This window comes from Eptesicus fuscus, chromosome 3, assembly GCF_027574615.1.
Source record: "Eptesicus fuscus isolate TK198812 chromosome 3, DD_ASM_mEF_20220401, whole genome shotgun sequence".
Lineage (NCBI taxonomy): Eukaryota > Metazoa > Chordata > Mammalia > Chiroptera > Vespertilionidae > Eptesicus > Eptesicus fuscus.
Window position 1 is genome coordinate 72414488 of NC_072475.1, and position 22401 is coordinate 72436888.

Sequence of the window (22401 nt, forward strand, 5' to 3'; positions counted from 1 at the left end):
CATTCTGCACATTTAGTTAACAAAGACAGCAGAAGATTAGGCTGGGGAAGTTTCACTCCTGATTTAAAATTCCATTTGTCTGTGATTGAGCTTGTTTTAATAAAGTGAAAGAGAAATGAATCTGAGACTGCGTAATTCTTTGGCCCCTTTAGATGACTCATAGTGAATTGAATCTTTCAAGTTTTTTCAATCTTCTTTAGGTTGTTCAGTCATATAGTATTCAAAAAATTATAAATACATTGAAATTGATTTTACAATTGTGAGAGTTCAATACCTGTGAATTAAGGAGAGAGAGAGAGAGAGAGAGAGAGAGAGAGAGAGAGAGAGAGAGAGAGAAGATGGAGCTATGCAAGTTATCCTGTCTCTGAATCAGTAAATTTACAAAACTTATTGTGTAATTATTTTGTCCATGTTATTTTTTACTTTCTTTTTATTGTTGTAGATGACAGAGTTCTGATTAGTGTTTCTGCAAAACATGCTTTTTCTGAAAGCAATTTTCAGTGAACTGGGAAAAAAAACCCCAATCAAAATACCTCCTATTTCTCCATAGAAATTAAAAAAAAATAATAATTTGTTGGAAGCCATAAAAGGGGCAGAATATTACAACAAATAAAGAAAAGAAAATTAGTTTAAGACACTTTTTCATATATTTTCTCAGGTTGGAGAGTATTTTTCTCAACTGACTATAAGAAAATAAAGAGTGGGGAAAAAAAAAAAACTATAGTTATTTCCCTAGCCAAATTATAACTTGTTCCACTCACCTGTGTTTGAAATTTGGACTAAGGCATATTCAGTTGTCTTCATTATACAAAATAAATTCTATAATAAAATTTTATTCTATATTATGATTAGTTCTGTGGTGGGAAAAAATGGGGGTTGTGAGAAGCTTGACCAAAAATGGAGGAAGTAGTGAATAATTGGGCAAGTGTGTTAGGAGGCTACCCTAAGGAGATAATCAGAGTGAATATTCAGTCCAGGATAAGATATGTAAATTTAAGCAGCCAGCCAAAGGAGAAAATCAAAAGGTGAAGGATGGTGGCTGGCATGAATTGAAAACAGAAATCGGGGCCTGGGGAGGAAAGTTTGGGGACTGGATAGGATGGTAAACAGCCATGAGGGGAAGTTGGACCAGGACCAGGTATGATGGTTAATTTTATGTGTCGGCATGACTGGACCACAGCATGCCCAGGTAAATGGTTAAATATTATTTCTGTGTGCGTTTCTGGAAGAGATTAGCATTTGAGTAGATGAACGAGTAAATCAGATGGCCTTCTCCAATGTGGGTAAGTGTCATCTAGTCTGTTGAAGGCCTGAATAGAAACCAAAGGTGGAGGGAGGTTGAATTTACTCTCTTCCTGGCCGATGAGCTGGTATATCAGTCTTCTCCTGTCCTCCACGCTCCTGGATCTCTGGCCTTCAGACTCAGACTGCAATCTATACTATTGGCTTTCCTGTGCCTCAGTCTGTAGATGGCAGAACATGGGACTCCTTAGCCATGTTTATTGTTTGTGTTTCTGGAGAATCCCAACTAATATAGGAGAGATACCTGTAAGCAGAATCAGGAAGAATAGGAAAAGGTCAACACTAAGGTTTCCGGGCTGAAACTGAGTAGGAGAAAAGAGGAAAGACAAGTGCACATGACTTTATCTGGCAAGTGAATGTATGTGTGACCTCATGGGTTGCCACACCATCCCAAAAAAGCTAAGATAGAAGGAGGAAAGAGATGCACAGAGACAGAAGCAAAGGGAGGGAAATATATGTGGAAATAAAAAGATTTTATCAAAAATAGAGGAAAAGAGACAGGGAACAAGAAATACTCTGTTTTAAAAGATGGTGAGAAGGAAGACAAGCTAAAATTGGTTTACTAGGTTTTACCTTGAATGTATTCATACATGTTTTCTTTCAAATTCTGTTGTTCCTTTGAATGACAGGCTTGCAGTAAGTTGTCACTGCCCTTTAAAACTCATAGAAGCTACTTAAACAGTATTTACAGCTCTTCAACTTTTTAAAAAATATTTTATTGATTTTTTTAGGGAGAGGAAGGGAGAGAGATAGGGAGTTAGAAACTTCAATGAGAGAGAAACATCGATCAGCTGCCTCCTGCACACCGCCCCCCCCCGCCCCCTGGGGATGTGTCTGCAACCAAGGTACATGCCCTTGACTGGAATCGAACCTGGGACCCTTCAGTCTGCAGGCCAGTGCTCTATCCACTGAGCCAAACCAGTTAGGGCAACTTTGAAAAAATACTTTAATATTTAAAGGTATTATCTGAGGCTTCTATCAGAAGCATGTGTGTGTTCTTGTTATTATTATTATTACTTTTTAAAGCTATAACTATATATAATAACAAGAACAATATCATTGACCATGGGCAAGGAAATTAACCAAAAGGTTTATCTATTCTTACATATTTGGTATAAATATACATATACCCAGTATATATGCATGCATATATTTGAGACCATATATATATATATATATATATATATATATATATATATATATATATATACACACACACACACACACACACACACATATATATATGAAGATTCGTGCAAGAATGGGCCTTCTTTCCCCTGGCTGCTAGCATGGCCTTAGCTCTGGCCAGAGCAGCTTTTCTGATCCGGCCCAGAGCCACCTTTCTGCTTTCCCACTCTGCCCAGAGGCCCTGAGCGGCTGGGGTGGTGCAGAATGCCTGCGTCATTGCCATGGCAATGATGCAAGCATCCCGCCCTGACCACAGCCGCTTGGCACCTGTGTATGCAAATTAACCCACCATCTTTGTTGAGTTAATTTGCATACTCACTCCTGATTGGCTGGTGGGTGTCACGAAGGTACGGTCAATTAGCATGTTACTCTTTTATTAGGTAGATATTTATATATCTCCTATCGAATGAAGGGGGAATATGCAAATTGACCATCATGCCATCACAAAGATGGTGGCGCCCATAGCCACAAGATGGCGGCACCCGGTCCCTCAGCCCCGACAGAGTCCCCCAGTCCTTTTAGCCCTGCCATGGGGGCAGCAGGCACACGGTGTGGCCAGACCCGCCCTCAGCCCCCCAGCTACCTAAGGCTGGCCTGAGGTGCAGGCAAGCCTCAGATGGTGGCTGCCCAGCTGCCCAGGGCGGCCCGAGGCTCAGGTAACCAGGGCTGGCCAAGGCTTGCGCTGACGGCAGTGGCAGCAGCAGAGGTGTGATAGAGGCATCGCCTTCCCCTGATTGCCAGGTCGCCTCCCACCCCTGAGAGGCAGGCCGGGCTGAAGGACCCCCCCCCTCCAGTGCATGAATTTTCATGCACCAGGCCTCTAGTACATATACATTACTGTATAATATTAGCATCTGATCCCTGATGAAATGCTCAGATAATAGAAGACTGACATAGCAAATTCTGGTGTGAGAAAGGTCAAAGTTTCAAAGAGAATGGAACATGGACTGAATGACCTGGGAAAAGAGACTTTGGTAAGGTGGCAATAATTGCAGATTTCCAATCCTTGATCAATGCATTGTCCTAGTTATGGAACATTAGATGGTAAGAGGCACAATTAAATGTGTCTTTGACCCCTAGACCAGTGCATTTCCTCTGCATCTTGCTATCCTTTAGCTTTCAGAATGCAAGAATTCAGTGCAGCCTAAAGAACACTAGACCCACCATCTTGAACCCTGGAATCTGGTCCAGACTCAAGTTGGGTAATGTTAGGCAAGTCACTTCCACCCCTGCATCTCAGGCCTCAACATTCTGAATAGCTATTGCCCAGCCCATTCAATAGTAAGAACAAAGAGTTATGTACTTGACAGGGTTTTTCAGAGAAAAAGAACCAGTAGCATAGATATAGATACACAGAAAGAGATTTATTATACGATATTGGCTCACGTGATTATGGAGGCTGAAAAGTCCCATGATCTGCCATCTTCAAGTTGGTGGTATAGTCCCCGTTCAAACCCAAAGGCTTGAGAACCAGGGGAGTCAGTGGTATAAATCCCAATCTGAGACTGAAGGTGTAAAACCAGGAGTGCTGATGTCCAAGGGCTGGAGAGGATGATGTCCCAGCTCAAACAGAGAGCAAATTTACCCTTCCTCACCTTTTTGGTCTATTCAGGCCCTCAGTAGATTGGATTATACCCACTGCATTGAGTAGGACATCTTCTTTACTCAGCCCTATCTATCCAAATACTAATGCCATCCAGAAACACCCTCACAAACACATGCAGAAATAATGTTTTACCAGCTCTCTGTGCATCTCTTAGCCCAGTCAAGTTGACACATAAAATCAGCCATCACGTTATATGGAACACTTATTGAATACTTACTATGTGTCAGATGCTGAGCGAAGTACTTTTCCTGATTTTATCTTCAGCATATAATTTTACACTATCTTCTATTATTATCCACACTTAGAACCAAGAAAGTTGGCTCAGAGAATTTAAGAAACTCAGCAAGTTTACCCATCTGGTGAGTAACACAGCCCTCATTAATTTAGGTCTATCTAATATATAGGTCCCTACATTTGCTGCTTCTTATAGTCATGATTTTCAAATGGGGTAAGGATATGTCCCCTGACCCATAGGCATATTTTAATATTGGGGAGGGATTAATTTGTAAAAGTCTACCAGATTTTAAAAAACCCCTTGGAAGTACTCCCACTTGAATAACACCAAACTTGGTAATCTTTAGGCTTCTTTTACTAGTATAGCTAACCTTCTATGACCTTGGGATTCTGCTGCTCAAGAGAAAGGAAACTTCCATTGATATCCCTTACAATAAGGTTGAATCTAGTATTCCATTGATTTTTGTTGTCTTCTAGAAGCCTGCATGAGTCAACAGTTCCTCTTTGTCCCCTTCAGTAATTCACTGTCTTCAGAGCAGCCTCTGATCAGAAACTTCATTAAGTCAGCTCTGATTTGCCTTCTTATCTTACCTCTTAGATAACATATTGAAAACGCCCGCTGGGTCACCTAAGGTGCTCCTCTAATTAGACTGCCAAAGGCATAATTTTGTTAATATTGCTATAACAACAAATAACCATGTCACTGATGGCTGTGATCTAATTACAAACTGTACATCAAGCAATTATTGTCTTTATAGTTGTCAAATGTAAGTTGACTGAGGGTCAGTATAAATGAGAGTGGCACCCACATCTTAATTTTCTGATATTCCAAAGATGTGTTATACCTTCCATCAGGATATTGGCTCATGAGGTCACCCTTTCTGAACAGACTGATACAAAGGATATGTATATCATCAGAATCAGACTGTCATTTGGGCACATTTTCATGCGTTTATTTTCTTATCCTCAGTGAGAATTGGGGAGAGGGGGAGTATCTAAAAATAGGTGGCATCCTTGACTAAAGGAAAAGTTGGAAAGGTCCAGTTGAGAGTTGTTCTGGAAGCTTATGCAGATTCCTTAGAGCTAACCTGTAACTGAGAGTAAAAAAAGGAATAAACTGCCTATGGAGACACACTGCCTTTTTTAGTATTTTCAGAGCACATGGTGTGGGCCTCTGGTAGGAATATCCCTACTGTATGAAGGACTGCACCAAACCTCTGCTGTTTCTCACTCTTATTTTTTTTTTTTAACTTGCATGAAATTCTTTTTTTTTTTTTAATTGATTTTTAGAGAGAGAGAAAGGGAGAGTTAGAAACATTGATGAGAGAGAAACATCATTGATTGGCTGTCTCCTGCATGCCCCCTGCTGGAGATCAAGCCCACAACCCAGGCATGTGCCTTGACTAGGATTGGATCCAGTGACCTCTTGGTTCATGGGTCGACAGTCAACAACTGAGCCACACAAGCTGGGCTATTTCTCATTCTTACTGGGAGTTTGCCTTCTTCTTGTCCTTTCCCTTCTCCCCAGCTCTACTTTTGGCTGGGATGCATCTTCCCACACCCTTGCACCTCAAGCTTTGGGTGAAAAGAATGGGGTGTAGAAGGAGAATGATCAGGAGATATGCAAATCTATCCTTTGTCCCAAGAGCCCACTACAGCAATGCCCTGCTCCACTAACTCCACCTGCCACTAACATTTCATAGCTCAGAAAGTATTGGAGTTCCATATCCACAAAAAATAGTTGCCCTAACCGGTTTGGCTCAGTGGATAGAGCATTGGCCTGCAGACTGAAGGGTTCCAGGTTCAATTCCGGTCAAGGGCATGTACCTTGGTTGCGGGCACATCCCCAGTAGGGGGTGTGCAGGAGGCAGCTGATCAATGTTTCTCTCTCATCAATGTTTCTAACTCTCTAACCCTCTCCCTTCCTCTCTGTAAAAAATCAAGAAAATATATTAAAAATAAAATAAAATGTCATTTTATTTATTTAAAACAAGTTATTTTCCCAGTTGATTGTTTTCCAAAAGACAAATGAGGGAGCAAAGCCTCCAATTTTGCTTCTACCTCACTGTCTCCAGTATCTCCATCACCATTTATTGAGCACTAGGACCTATGCTAAGTGCTTTACATGTATAATTCTCTTCTTTCTAGATCAACTTTCAATCTTTCACTGTAAAAAATGGCCCTGGCCCACTTCAGCCCTTATGCCCTGGACTAGATCCTCAGGAGCGACATGGAACCTTGTCTCTTTTCTTGCCCAAGAACTCCCCATGTCAGCTTCTTATCCCTAGAGTTCATCCTTGGTCCCCATTAGACCCTGTTCTTTGTCCCTGTGTTCCCCAAGGTATTCTCCTTGTGCCATCAACCTGTGAAATATTAATTCTACTATCAGTTAGAAGAGAGAGCAAAGCGAGTGGAGTCCCTGATTCAGTTGTCAAAACTACTGCTCTTATAGTATTTTCCTGAATACACTTTGCATGGGAATACCAAAAGCTTGGCTCCATAGTTTTATTAATACCAATATTTCAGGTATATTGCTGTTCAATCAGTTTTTGCAGGTTGGCCCAAAATATCCAACTCTAAAATGTTTCTTTGTAATACGCATTCTGAATTGTAAGCAGTGGATTTACAAGTGAAGTTTTGGAGCTTAATCCAGTGATACGTTGGGGAGTGTCTACATTTTGGGTAGAATGATACCGAAAAACTTGCATTTTTGTGGCTTACAGGAATTAACCTTAAAGCATTACTTTACTTTTAGGAATAACAATTTTTTTTCTACATGGGACCTGGGTTGTGTCCCATAAAAAGATTGCATTAAGTTTTAAATGAAATGTGTAGTTTTTTTACTCCAAATCTAAGCATCAGGGCAAAATAATTGGAAACTGGCGAGAACACCACTGGAAATTATGTTCCTTCAGGACAAGACTGGTGTCTTTTTCGTCTCTGTTTCTTCATAGTCTAGCTCAGTTAGTTCCTGGCATAGGGTCAGATTTCAATAAATGTTAGTGAATGCTGTTTTTGAATGAACAGAATGCTCTTAGTGTCTGTCTATGCAAGCAAGTATCCCAAACTGAACGAAATGACTTATCTTAAAATGGGTCTCTCCCTTCCTCCCCACCTACTGCTTCTGATGCTTATTTTTACAGTGTGCAATTAAAGGTGGGCCAACGGCTGTTACAGATGACAGGACATTGGTTGAATGCCCAGACCAGGAGGAGAGCTTCACACCCAGTCTTATTCTTATCACGCTGTCTTGGGTTGAGGGAGTCAAGAGTTGTTTTGGAGTTTTTGTATTTAGTCTTTCACTTGGTTCATTATTAGTCTGAAGTTCTTTACAGCTGGCAAAGGGAGGTAGGGTTCTGAATGTAAGCTCCTCGATGCAGGGACTTTGTTCTGTTGATCTTCTACCCCCTTCTAACACCTAGCCAAGAGAAGAAGGAAATGACTACCATTTGTTAAGTGTCGACTAAGTCATGGACTGTTCTGGGCAGGTTATACACATTGTCTCAGTTGATTAACACAAGTCTTGTGACATAAATTGTTCTCAATTTAGAGTTGAGAAAACCAATATAAGGATCAAGGACTTTGCCAAAATCACATATTTATAAAGTTTACCATTGTACACCCAGCTCCTAGCACAGTACCTGATACATAATAAATGTTCAGTAAATAGCTGTTCTAAAGTCTGGTCTTTTTTGAATGTCCTTATTATTTTCACTGTTGAATTCCACCTCCCCAATAATGTGTTTAACAACAACCACAACAATGATTTGAGACATTTTGACAGATGCACAATGGTTTCCATGTTTATATACATTATAAGCATTCATCTAATTATATTTATACTCAATTTTCTTTGTAGAGCAGGATAGTGCTTTATTTTCTGTCTTTTAATTTAAAAACAATTACTGAAAACCTACTAATAAAACTGATTTAGGTATTCAAGATAAACAGGTCAGTTTCTGTCATTATCATAAAAAAAGCTCAAAGTTTTGTGAGGGAGACAGACATGTGAACACAAAATAATAATGTGATGAAATAAATGTTATTCTCTCTCTCTCACTGGTGGGGTTGTTAAGGAAGTCCCCAGTACTTCCTCAGAGAGACTGAGGAAGGATTAGGGGAGGTGTTTAAAAAAAAAATTGAGTTGAATCTCAAATGACCAGTTATTGCTCATTAGCCAGATAAAAGAAGGGCATTGAAGGCAGCAGAAACAGCAAATACAAAGATACAAGATTTGAAAAAAATCTGCAAGGCATTTACTGTGCTGGATGGTGATTTGTATGTAAAGTTATGATAGGAAAATGAGTAATAATGGGAAGAAGTAATAATAATATCATTTATTTCACACTAACTATACATCAATTAGATTGCTTGGAAGTTCACGTAATAATCTTCATTATTACTGACAATAACCCACGATTATAATTCTTATTTTAGGAATAAGGACACCAAGGCCTTGGGAATGTAAGCTTTGGCTTAGTTCCAAAGTTACACAGAGAGTAAGTGACAGAGCCAGCTCTTAAATCAGGTCAGCCTGATGCCAAAGCCATTGTGTCTACCACTAAGGAACTCTACTTTCTGAAGGTGAAAATGCAGGATGGAAGGGTCGTGTAGGCTCTGTTAAGAAATTTTGATTTTATTTTGCTTTATATGAGGAGCAATGAAAACATTTTTGAACTGTTTTTTTTTTCAATTCACCTTTTTTGTTGTTGTTGTTAATCCTCACCCGAGGATATTTTTTCCATTAATTTTTAAAGAGAGTGGAAGAGAAGGATGCAGGGAGTGGGGGGGGGGGGGGGGGGGAGAAGAGAAAGAGGGGGAGGAAAAGAGAGAGAGAGAAACATTGATGTGAGAGAAACATATCGATTGGTTGCCTCTCTCAGGTGCCCGGACCGGGACTGGGGATGGAACCTGCTACCCAAGTACATCCCCTTGACTGGATATCAAACCTGTTAACCTTCAGTGCTTGTGCCAATGCTCTAACCACTGAACACACTGATCAGAGCAAAAAAAAAAATCACTTTTTAAGACTTGGATTATGGACATCCTGGAGGTTGGGATATCAAGCAGGAAAACTTTTCATTTAAATCTCAGAGGAAAGGTAGGGGAGGGTGGGGGAAGGGGGAGAGATCAACCAAAGGACTGTATACATGCATATAAGCCTAACCAATGGACACAGACAACAGGGGGGTGAGAGCATGAGTGGGGGGGGGGGCAATGGGGGGATAAGGACACATATGTAATAGCTTAATCAATAAAGAAAAAAACATTAAATAAAAGTGGTATAGAAGGAAAGTACCTTCTATATGTTCTGTATTTTACCTGAACATAATAAAGGCCATGCATGACAAACCTTAAAAAAAAGAGAAAGATATTAATAAGGCTTAAACCGAAATAGTAGAAGTGAGAACAGAGAGATAGATCCCTTGAATTGTTGGAAGATAAACAGGAAAAGATTTGATGATTGATATACAAAATGAGAGAGAAAAAGCTGAGAGTAATTCCCAGTGTGGGGATATGGATAACTTGCACTGTGATGTCGTTAGCAAGAGGAATGCTGGAAAAGAAATGAGTTTGAGTCAGAGGAAGGAAGACTTCCTAAGGTTAATTTAAGAATAAGGAGTTTCAGACTACTGTAGACATCAAGTAGAGAAGATAAATAGTCACTTAGGATGGGAGCTCAGAAGGTACCCAAAGAGTCTGGGTTAATAGTCCCTTGATTTAGGAGTCATTAAAGTGAACCATGAATATTTTAAGGGAATAATTAGTGGCAGAGGAATCATCTAAGAAACTGAGAAAGATCCACCAGAGTGATTGTAAGAGGACCAGAGAGAGAGCATTATTATGGAAGGTATGATCCAGGGAGGGAATGGGAAATGGGGACAGGGAGGGTGGGCTTCTCGTTCTAAGGATGATGAGAGACCTGAAAAAGAGGAGGGGGACACAAGGACAAGGCAAACACATATTTTTGTACGCTGAGTACAGAGAACTGGTAGTGGTGATTAGACTACCCCTGAGCCAGGGGATATGAGGCAGGAGAATTTGAAAGCAAGGATGGGTGAAAAATTATTTTCTCACATGTAGTTACAACTTGAGTTCTAATTTAATTTTTACTTATTTTTTCCTTTATTAAATTTTAGAGAGAGAGCAAGGGAGATGGGTAGAGAGATATAAATATTGATGAGAGAGAAACATCATTGATTGGCTGCCTCCTGCATGCCCCCTACTGTGGATTGAGCCTGCAACCCAGACATGTGCCTGACCGGGAATTGAACCAGTGACCTCTTGGTTCCTGGGTCGATGCTCAATCACTGAGCCACACCAGCTGGGCTTGAGTTCTATTTTAATGCGTTGTTGTGAGCTCATCTAGGTGGTGATAATAAATAATTGACTCAAAAGCAAAATCCTCTTTCCTCACAGGAGTCTTGGGTAAACTGAAAGGACCGTTATCTTCAGGAAAATTTTGCGACTGAGTAAATAGTGTGGTTTTCTTCTCACCTTCTCCTCCTCTAACATTCTTATTCAGATAAAAGCCAACTTAAAATGAACATGATGGGGGTCACTGAAGAGGAATATGAGACCCGTAAAAGGATTGAAATAATAGCCTGTCAGTACTTTATGTTTGTAAAATACTTGGTGGCTTTGATTTCCCACATTCCCTCCAGGTCCCACTCCTGTGCTCTGTTCGGTTTTCCTTCTGCCTGGTACACTGCCCTCACCACACTCTCCTCTCCTTGCCTCCTTCCTTACTACAAGAGTCATCACCCCTTTTTTCCCCCCCATACTAGCAGCACTTCTTATATTGCTCTTTGCTGCCCATCCCCATCTCTCATGAATGAGAGTTATGGATGCACACATCCTATTTATCCTATTCAGTGTTGTGTGTCTACAATACAGGGAACGTCTTTTACTTTTTCTTTTATCCTCCATGACCCTTTGCTGTTACTGAACGCTGAAGACGTATGTACTAAGTTAATAGGATGATTCCATTTTTTTACAGATGACAAAACAAACCTAGTTGAGATGAACTAATAAAGCTTGTAAGTCTAGGATTTAAGACTGTTCAGAACCAAGGTCTTCTGATTCCCAGCCCTATGCTCTTTCCCTAAATTCTTTGCCTCTGTTGAAACAATAAGCAAGTGCTGAGTAGGCATGTAAGGTGAAAGCATGTGTAAATATACAGAGGCTCAGATGACCCAGAAAATACCAGTTGAGTCACTTTTCACTCTCCCGGAATCCACTTGTGATATGTTTGCCTGTATTGTGGCCTGCCTTCCCTAGTTACTCTCTGATGTAAGGGCCACACCCAAGTTGCTGAACTAGAAATCTGGCTGTTCTTTATGGATTTTTCTGATCAGGGGTCCTCAAACTTTTTAAACAGGGGCCAGTTCACTATCCCTCAGAGCGTTGGAGGGCCGGACTATAGTTTAAAAAAAAACTATGTACAAATTCCTATGCACACTGCACATATCTTATTTTGAAGTAAAAAAACAAAACTGGCAAAAACACCCGCATGTGGCCCACGGGCCGTAGTTTGAGGACGCCTGAAATACATAGAGATTGCTGGTGCCTTTTCCAAGATGATACTTGACTTTGTTATCATGTTTTAAATGGGTTTAAAACAAACCCATTTAACATATAGCCTGGTGTTAAGTAGGTATGTGATAGAACCCTCCATGCTGCACCTATCACATAGTGACATATTTAAAAATTATTTGTGTACACATTTAACCTGAAAATTTGTAAAGAAGGATTAAGTAAAATGCATTTGTAAATAAAAAACGTAATGTATAATTGCCACCAGACTGGTACTAGACAATATTGTGTCTTTTCATAATATTCCTCCCTTAATTTCCTTTATACCTGCCTTACTACCTTTTTCTCACTTGAAACTAGGTTGTTCTTAGCTTATTGCCAAAGAAAGCCCCATTTCAAATTATTAACTGGGAATAACTTAACATAGTATATTTACCATGAATATTTGTAATTTAACAGAATCAGACTATATTGGTAGAGTTCATTAACTAAGTTAGGTGACGACTCCTTTATATTTGCTTCATTATCTAAGAAACTAGTGGCCCGGTGCATAAAATTTGTGCATGGCGGGGGGAGGGGTCCCTCAGCCCGGCCTACACCTTCTCCAATCTGGGACCCCTTGGGGATGTCTGACTGATGGCCAGTAAGTACAACACAGATGAGTAAGAGCCTATAATCTGATAAATAAAATTATTAGGAGGTACTGTTTTGAGGTATTATTACATATTCCCACACATTCTCCTTTGTTTTCTCTTTTTCCTCTCTTCAACATAAGTAGCTGGTTCTGCCTTTATTGCTAATGGAGAAAGATTCAACAGAACATTCTGGATGGTGGCTACCTGGGTGTAGACATAGGTAAACATTTATTGAGCTGTACAATTGAGATTTCTGTATTTTACCTGGCATTTGGCTCTTGTTTTTGCATAAACATAAACAGTGGCTTCTAACCCACAGGTTAGAATCATTCAGGGACCCTTAAAAGTTACTGTTGGCTGGATACTCTCCAAATCAGCAAAATCAGAATCTATGGAAATTGAACAGAATTAGAACACTAATTTCTGAAGGGGTAGACTTGTTTGGAATATTTTACACACACACACACACACACACACACACACACACACACACACTCCTCAAGTAATTCCCATGAACAGCTATCATTGAAAATCAACCCCCAAGGGAATTTAGAGTCCTTGTAAGGGGGCAGAAGAATTCAGGCACAATAAATAGACAATTGTGTTGCTAGAAACAGCAGGAAATATAGGCCTTCCCTCATGCCCTACAGCAGCCTAAAAAGCCTCAAGCTGCTTACCTGGACTCCCCGGGCCCCCAACAGAATGGGACTTTTCCTGCAGGGCCTGGCGCTGCCTGTCCCGCCTCCCGGGTCCCCTATGAAACAGGACTTTTCAGGCAGGGACTGGAGCTGCTTGCCCGCCTCCCCGGTTCTTCGATGAACCTGGACCCTCAGTTGGGGCCCGCCCCTACTCCCCAGGCCCCAATTAAACAGGACTTTTCGGGCGGGCCCTGGTGCTGATCGCCCCGCCTCCCCTGGAACCCCTATGGAACGGGACTTTGTGGACGGGGCCTGGGGCTGCCCACCCTGCCTCCCCCAACCCCCGATGGACCGGGACCCGCGGTTGGGGCTTCGCGTTGGTTGGGTCTGCGATCGGGGCTTGGGTCAGCGTCCACCGGCGGCAGCGGGTGCTGACCCGTGATCGGGGCTTGGGTCCGCGATCAGGGCTTGGGACTTGGGTCCGTGATCAGGGCTTGGGGCTTGGGTCCGCGATCGGGGCTTGGGTCAGCCCCCGCCGGTGGCGGCAGGCGCTGACCCAAGACCCACCTGCTCCGGTCCGCGATCGGGGCTTGGTTCTCAACGGCTGCGGCAGGCGCTGCCCCTTCTCCTCCCCGCCGCCATCTTTGCTGGGTTAATTTGCATAGCACCCCTGATTGGCTGTGAGCATAGCGAAGTTATGGTCAATTAGCATATTACTGTTTTATTATGTAGGATGAGCACTGGATGAGCCTTATGAATTTTGCCTATGAGAAAACAAGAACATTGACAGAAAATGCACCACAGTTGTCCAGTGGGATGATATGATTTAACTTACTGTAGACGTATAGAAATGTGAGCAAGGAGTTCACAGCAACCACAAAGATGTGTGAATGTTTACAGCCATGAGGTTACATTTATTTTGTGCCAAGCAAAGCAGAATATAACTCTATAGTCGAGTTATTTCCTCCTTTACAAAACCGAAGAGACAGTAAATGTAGTTGAAAACAGAGAGACAGATTGTGGTCAAGCTCACAATAGGCCCAGTGAGTGGACAGTATCTCTGGGTTATGAGTTGTGGTTCTTCAGGAGGGATGGTTGGCCTAGAAAGAAGCCACTGGATGAATTCTTCTAACTTGGTAGCACTGAGAAAAAATCTCCACTTTCCTCCGTGGACAAAAGTTAGCTTGATCCATGTACTAATGTCTGGGTAAATATAAATGCTTGACTTAGCCTTTTTAAAGCTTCTTAATGCATTTTTATGGTTACTTTGCTTCAGAATTTTAATTTTGGGAGAAATTGTTTTTTCCTCAAGATGATCAGTGGGATCAGAATAACTAGGCACTTTCTCTGGTTCTGCTGAAGAGATTTCAGACTCTGTAGAAGCCAATGTGCTCTCCAAAGTTTGTGGTTGTATGAGTTTGTGAAGTAGTTCCATGACCTCTTTCCCCTTTTCTCCTTCTAGAACTTCTGAACAATATATGCTGGAAGAAGAATGCTGGTTTTCCAGTTCTGTTACCTTCTTCTTCAAAGCATCAATGTTTTCTTTCATAGAGAAGATATCTTTAGTTGTTGTGCATTGCTTGTCTTCATTAACATTTATTCTGGTTTCTAGTACCTCCATCTGCTTCTGATAAATGTCAGTCTTTCCCTGGAATTTTGATACTGCACTGACAATGTCAGTCATTTTCCTGAGGAGGTCAATTTGGGCAGTTTTAATATCTTGGAGCATTCCTATAACACTCATTTCTTCATCAGTACTCTCATCTTGATCAGAACCATAGGAAGTTATAGTTGGATTTCTAGTTGAATCTGGGTGCCGATTATTAAATTTATGGTAAACATTTTTAAGAGATTGTCTGATCTTGGAGAGATTTGAAGGCCACATCTTCCCAGCAGCTGCTTTTACTCTTTTGGCTTGATGTTTGTACATCTTTCATGAGCCAAGATGGTGGGAGACCTGATGAGAATCAAAGAAAGAAGCAATGTTAGAATGAAATGGTCTCTCTTACTATTTGTTGAAAGTCTTTCCTGGTAACATTGTGGAATGCCCTATGGAGAACATGAAGGGCAATAGTAGGTACTCTTGGTTAGCTTCTTTCAGGGCAGTGCTTGTGAATAAAGGTCAACTGCATGGACTCTTTCATATGGTGATTATTGACCTGATTCTGATGTCACAATGGCTGTTAGCTAAGATTCCATTTAACCTTAGGCTAGTAATTCTCAAAAATTTTGGTCACAGAACTGTTTTTCCCTCATAAAAATTGAAGACCACAAACCTTTTGTTTATATTGGTTAAATCAATTAATATTCCATATTAGAAATTAAAATTAAGAAAGTCTTAGGATACTAATTTAATAAAATAATAACAATATTACATGTTAACATAAAGTAATTATATTTTCCAAAATAAGAAATTAATAAGAGTGACATTGTTTATATATTTGCAAATGTTTTAAATACCTGGATTAGTAGAAGACACTTGGATTCTGCTTCTGCATTACAGCTATTGTGAAATGTTGTTTTGGTTGAAGTATATGAAGAAAATAGTCTTTAGTACTGGGGAGAGGCCAAACTCATGGTAGCAGATAAAATTTTTCAAAATTCTAATTTTAGCTTGAAAAGCTTGAAATTAATTAAGCTTGTAGGTTGTTTTCCTTAAAGTGATAGATAAGGTCCCTCCATCCATTTTTCCCCCAAAATGCTTGCCAAATACCCAAATATGAATTATTATAGTTTGCTGCCAGTTTTTCTTTCAGGTAAAAATGATATTCCATGGCCCTGGCCAGGTAGCTCAGTTGGTTAGAGCATTGTCCTGATATGTCAAGGTTGTGGGTTTGATCCCTGGTCAAGACACACAAGAATCAACCAATGCATGCATTAATAAGTGGAAGAACAAATTGATGTTTCTCTCTCTCACTTTCTCCTATTCTCTCTCTCTCTCTCTCTCACTCTCTCTCTCTTTCTCTCAAAACCAATTTAAAAATTTTTAAATGATGTTTCATGCCTGGCTAGTGTGGCTAAGTGGTTGAGTGTTGACCTATGAACCAGGAGGTTATGGTTCAATTCCTGGTCAGGACACATCCCCAGTCGAAGTATGCAGGAGGCAGATGATCAATGATTCTCCATCATCATTGATGTCTTCCTCTTTCTCCCTTCCTCTCTGAAGTATATCTATATCTATCTATCTATCTATCTATCTATCTATCTATCTATCTATCATCTATCTATAAATATATAAATTATATTTCATGAAAAAAAGCAGCTAGTTTAGTTTGTAACTCAGATAAACACTTTCCTGGAAATATCCACCATCCTCTGGTAAGCCACAGAAGTGCTTTGTGTGTACTTCCTATTACATCACACAGAATGTTAAGAAGACATATTGAAGGGTTGAGATTTAAGAAAATTAAATTTTTACTGCTTCATTAAGGGTATCTGGAGCTAAACTGGCATTTCCTTGTATTCTTTTTCTTTTCTTTCTATTGATACAGTTTACTGCCACTGCCTTGGTTTCTACTAAGTTTTACCCACCATTGCTTTTGCAATGCAATTTGCAAAATGCAAATGTCAACATGGTACAGTCTAATATTATTTTGAAAAAATTTTGCTCTCATCATGCCTTGTACACCACACCTTGAGAACTACGACTTTAAGCTTTAAAAAAACAGCAGACTTTTTTTCATGTTTCTTCTTACAGCTTTTAAAAATAATAATATTTGAAATTCATTCCTTTGAAATATTAAATGTTTTTTTTTATTTTATATATTGAGGTAAACATTAATTTTTTTCTTTGGTCACCTAAGACTGGATATTTTGGAATTTAAATCACATGATAAAGCTGTCTCTCAAGGTGCAGTTCCACTTTATGAAAAAGGATATTCCCTATAGAATCAGTGCCAGTCCCAACCATCTACTAAATCATTCTTCCTCCTACTTATGCCTAATTACAGGGCTAGCTTTGGCTTAGGTTTTGGTACAAACTCTGAATTTAAGCCAAAGTAATTTAAGAATTTTGGCTCATCAATGATATCTGGGATTTTCCTTGACTGTCCTATCTTTGAATCTCTATTTAGAAACCTCATGAAAACTTCTGGAAACCTTTCCAAACTCTTGCTGAGGAAAAAAAAAATGTTTTCCAGGAAGCAGACTAGCAAAGGAATAGTACTTGGGGCCAAAAAGGTAGTGTTCAGAGCTGCCCCATTCACCTAAGACAAGGCCGTTCTATCCATCGAGCACTGTAGACACAGTGCTTAGGGCCTATGAGGTTGTCAAGAGCCAATAAAAATATCTGAGAGCAGAAAGAAAAAATAATGGGTTCAGAATACTAAAAGAAAGCTATAAGATTGAAACAATAAATGTTTAATTAAATATCTCCAAAGTGTACCGTTATATCATCTTCATTAATTGTTAAATTTAGAATTAAAATTTCATTACATTTGGGGGAATTTTTGGATTAGGTGTTCTCACTTTACAAGAATTCTCAAATAAATTAAAGGGATTGCTTGTAGCAAATACTCCAAATGGGGTAATAACAGCTAATAGTTATTGGGTGAATACCAGACACTGTTCTAAATATTAGCTTATTTAACTGAAATTCAGAGAAGTCAAGTAATTTTTCTAAAGAATGGGAAGAATTGAATTTAAAATCCTTACATTCTAGCTCCAGAGTTCATATATTTTATCTCTACTGCCATGACAATTATGATAAAAATACCTGATTGCCAACTCAGAAAGAGATAGGCATTTCATTTTTTAGAAAAATCACACTATATAGTTATTGAAAACATTTTGATTAAAATTTTATTTGTTTAGCAATATTATAAAACTAAATGTTTGGTTGGTTATTTTATTTATTAAAGCTACTAAGGCTATTCTTGCCTTATTGTAATAGTAGTATAACAACTGTATAATAAAGAACAATAGACTTAAAATTTTAAACTAAAATTATTCTTGTCCACTGATTATTTTTATGAAACAAATTAATCTAGTGGGTTTGATAAAAGCATAAACCTGACTGGGTTTCCAATTACGTATTTATTAATGTTAAGGAAAGGAGCCTCAGCCTATTTGGGGCTTGTTGGACAGTGGGAACCTATTGTGGGAGGATACAAGCCTATTGATTTGGGTGAAATTGTAAGAGCAGTCAACAAGTGAATGATGGCTTGATTTGTGTAGTGGGCATACAGTGCACTATACAATTTTTTTACACTTGAAATCTATATAATCCTATTAACCAATGTCACCCCAATAAATGTAATTAAAAGGTCAATGGAAAATGAGGAATGAGCTGATTCCCACCCTTTCGTTCTTGCCAGATATATGGAGACATTTAGAAATAAAATAACATGGAAGACTGGAACCTAATGGTGGATTTTCACTGAGGAAAAATGTTCTCCGGGAGGCATGCATTTACAGGAATGGTATTTGGAGCCAGAAAGTTCAGAGTTCAAGGTGTTCCCATTTACTAACTCGGTGCTCTTAGTTAAGTTACTAACCTTTCACAAGCCTGTACAATAGGATAATAATAGCACCTATTTCATAGAGTGGGTTTGAGGATTAAGGTGTTTAGTATTTGTAACCTTCTTTCTTCCTTTTCTCTGATTACCTTCTTCTCGCTCATCTTTCGAATGAAAGTAGGAAATGGTTAAGAGCTTTAAGCTTTAACTCTACTGTCTCTTTCAGTGCATTACTCTCTCAGTAAAGAGGCCACTCCACCATCTATATGACCATGGCATAAACAAGTACTGCTCACTGTTCCATATGCCATGCAGATAAAGCATTTGGGTTAGAAGAGCACCAGAAGGCAGCAAACAGGGTCGGATAAACCAATATTGTGTCTCCTAGTACAGCTACTGCAACAAGCTATGGTGTCAGAAAGAGTGGCATGGAATGACCATTGGAGAGATGTGATTCTAATAATAGATAATATTAACATTTAAAATACTAGTGGTTTTGAGTAAACTAAGTATAAATTTATTATGATAGAGTCCAGCTGATCTATTTAAAACTTACCCTAATTTACATCCTTTTCAATATGCTTCTCTTTTAGTTGGTAGAGTTATAGCTACTCTTCTAGCAATTGGATATTATTTGGAACCTTTATGTTACACCGATAGTTTCTACTATTGTTCAAGTACTCTTAGTGGTTGTGAAGATGAAAACATTTTGAAGCTCTTTTACATCCCCCACAAAATTTGAGGACCAGGTTTACAAGAACCTGAGCCCTCCCACCTGAATATCACTTATCATGTGCAGAGAAAAAAAGATTAAGGGAACAGGAACCAGGAAGGTCTTTCAAATTTAATCAGGGGGTAGCTGACCCAAGTGGATAAGAATGAGTTAATCAGAGAGCCTCAATCTGGTGTTTCACAAGCCAAGTAGTTATTAAGGATCCCAAAGTGGAGCCATCTCTTCTACTTTTCTTTCCTTTTAGCCATGAGAAGTAGAAAGGAACAAAATTGACATCAGAGCTGTTGCACTGGGCCAAGGGATGAAGAGTAAAGGAAAGAAACAGTGTTTATATGACAGGAAGAGGCAGGCAGTGATGCCACATTATTTGCTGAAGGACATGATGGAGCCATTGCCATTGATAAGGCAGCTTGGCCAGAGGGACACTTGGGGTGAGAGGGCCAAATTTCACTCTACGGTGTCCATAAATGCTGAGGATAACGCTTTAAAATCATATGAATCCCCGGCCAAATAAGATGAACAACTCTGATGAAATGATGGAATGATCATTTTCTTTCACATACTATTTATTTTATCACAATAACTGAAATTGTGGGGTCCCTTTCTGGAATGTCCTCCATGTATTTATCACCCAGGCAAGTTTCTACTAGTCCTTTAGGAGACATCCAGGTAATATGTTCCTCCTGTCTGTTCTCCAGGATCCTCCACGTGGACTTACTAGAGCTTTTGAAAGTTCTGTGTCCCTACCTAGTAGTGATTGACACACAATGAAAGGATTGCTGTATGCTATTGTTGTGCCAATCTCCCCTCTAGATTGTGAGCTCCTTGAGAGGAGAAACTTGCTTTCAACTCGTTATCTCCAGTGTCACAATCCTAACATGTAGTTGGTGCTCAGTGTATCTTTATTCATGGATGAATGCCCTTGTGGATGATTATTAAGATATACATTGGGTCTCTCCTGAGCCTAATTCTATGGGTGGCTGGGGAACACATTGCTTTCTTCATAAAGGGAATCTATGATAACTTTTCTCAGCTCCTGAGGGAACTTTTAGCATTTTGGGATAGGGATTTAATAATTGCTTCTCCAGAGACTTGAAGTAGTTAAATGGCAAGAGAGGTAAATTGAGATCAGGCAGAAGGAGGTAATTTATGAACTTGGAAACAGCTAAGGCATGGATGAGAGAGAGAACTCTGTAGTGATGGTAGCAGAACGGGTGTTAATGGCACTGATCATAGACGTGACTAAGGTACCCAGCATACTTTCCCATGTGCCCCATATTGAGTATTTCAGGCTTCTAGGGAACCACAGGTAATGAGTGTGTTTTCCAAGTCCCTGTGGGTATGCCTGCAAACGCATTTGTCACCATCTAGGGTACTCAGGCACTTATCTCTTTATTCATGTCATTTTATACTCTGAACTCCAAATGTACAAAGAGCTCTCTGTAGCTTATCTAGACATACCCTTCACCATTTAGTTCCAGAACCCTGGGGGCACATTAGTATTTTATGTAATCTCTCCTCCCTGTCATCTTCCTCCCGTGCTTTCTTTTATGCTTGGCTCTTGCTGGTAATATATTATATAAGGCTGCTCAGCTTCTGTAATGCTCAACTTCACCTCTTGGTTTCCCTTCTCCAAGATTGCTGTTAAACCTCTGCTCCCCATAGCTTATGATTGACACCCTTTTCATAGTGCTTTATAAGTCTTTATGTGCACAATTGATGTAGCCATAAAAATAAATGGCCGGAAAAAGAAAGAGAAAGCAAAAGAGAAGTGTGTTTTGCTTAACCATGGACCTCCTTCCTTTAATGGCACTGGTGAATAAACTCAGTGAGTTATTCTATTTAAACACCTCGGTTTCACTGAATTTATATCACTTAGCAGATCTTTTTAGAAATAATTATGTGATGGGTGCAGTCCTGGGTTAACTTGCTGTCCTGTTCCTGAATTGCACCGAACTTCATTTCAGAAACACCGAAAATAAAAGACATGGAATACATAGTGATCATATAGGAATGGGGATTTAAAATGTAAACAAATCCAGAAATCATCAAGTGTACAAATTGAAGAATGTTAGTTTTCCCATTTTTAATGATAAATACTGTGTACTTTGCTGTGTTGTCTTACTTGGGTTTGTCTATATGCTACTATATCTTAATTGGAAGAAAAACTCTGTTTTAGTGTTTGGGTTTTCAGTTGTAATGATGCTTTATAGGACTTTGGACTACAAAATCCAGGAAGCTATTTTCTTTCTGGGCTTAAAGTTTTAAAGATTATAATGTGAAAGATTGCGCTGGTTTTCCTTAATGCTGCTAACCTTGAGAGGCATCTGTTATTATGACGTTTTATGCTTCCGAGGAAATTTGCACCAGTATCTCTGTGAGGTAAGTGCGTATTTGTCCTCTTTCCTTCAGTGATTAGTCTGCTCTCCATCCTGGGCATAATTCCTCCCACTTTATTTCACATGCGAAGTGAGAACAGCAGTAATGCCATGTGTTGATGTTGAAGGAGTCTCATAAGGTTATCATGAAACATCTAATTTTTAAATTTATGTAACCCTTAAACTATTATCATTATGCACTTTTTCTGCAGTGTTTGTTCTTCTGGAGTTTGATTTTAGAGTCATTCTCTCTCCCTCCTTAAATGCTACATGTGTCCTTTCTCCTGTAATGGGTTTGGATTGCAAAGATCTTATTTAACTTTCCAAATATATTATTTCTCTTTATACTCTCCGGTTGCACACAGAATAGAAAATGCCCAAAAGGCAATCGTGAAACTGAAGGTTTTCTTTTCCTCTTTCTTCTCTACCTAGGCTTTTACAACTGTGAGCTAAGGGGAGAGGTATTTACTCATGGCTTTAAGTATTTATTAAAAGCTCCTTTCCCTTGGCACCCCCCAGAATAGATATTGTTGCTGCCCCTGCTTCGGGTGTGCCAAAAGCCAATTAGAGTATAAAAGGTCCTTAAGAATATTTAACTAAAGATTGAGAATTAGATCTTTTTTATTCTTCTCTTTCTGGAAATTTGAGATCTCTTTCTGATGGTCTTAATATAATGTAAGTATCAAATGACAGAA

The 22401-nt window shown here is 39.5% G+C and overlaps 1 protein-coding gene across 1 annotated transcript; it reads right to left on the reverse strand.

Annotated features, from left to right (window-relative positions):
- Positions 1–14024: 14024 nt before the first annotated feature.
- On the reverse strand, positions 14025–15258 carry CCDC54 (coiled-coil domain containing 54). Its single transcript, XM_008158147.3, has one exon. It carries the CDS (start codon positions 15067–15069, stop codon positions 14086–14088), a length of 984 nt encoding a protein of 327 aa, XP_008156369.2. The 5' UTR covers positions 15070–15258; the 3' UTR covers positions 14025–14085.
- Positions 15259–22401: the final 7143 nt, after the last annotated feature.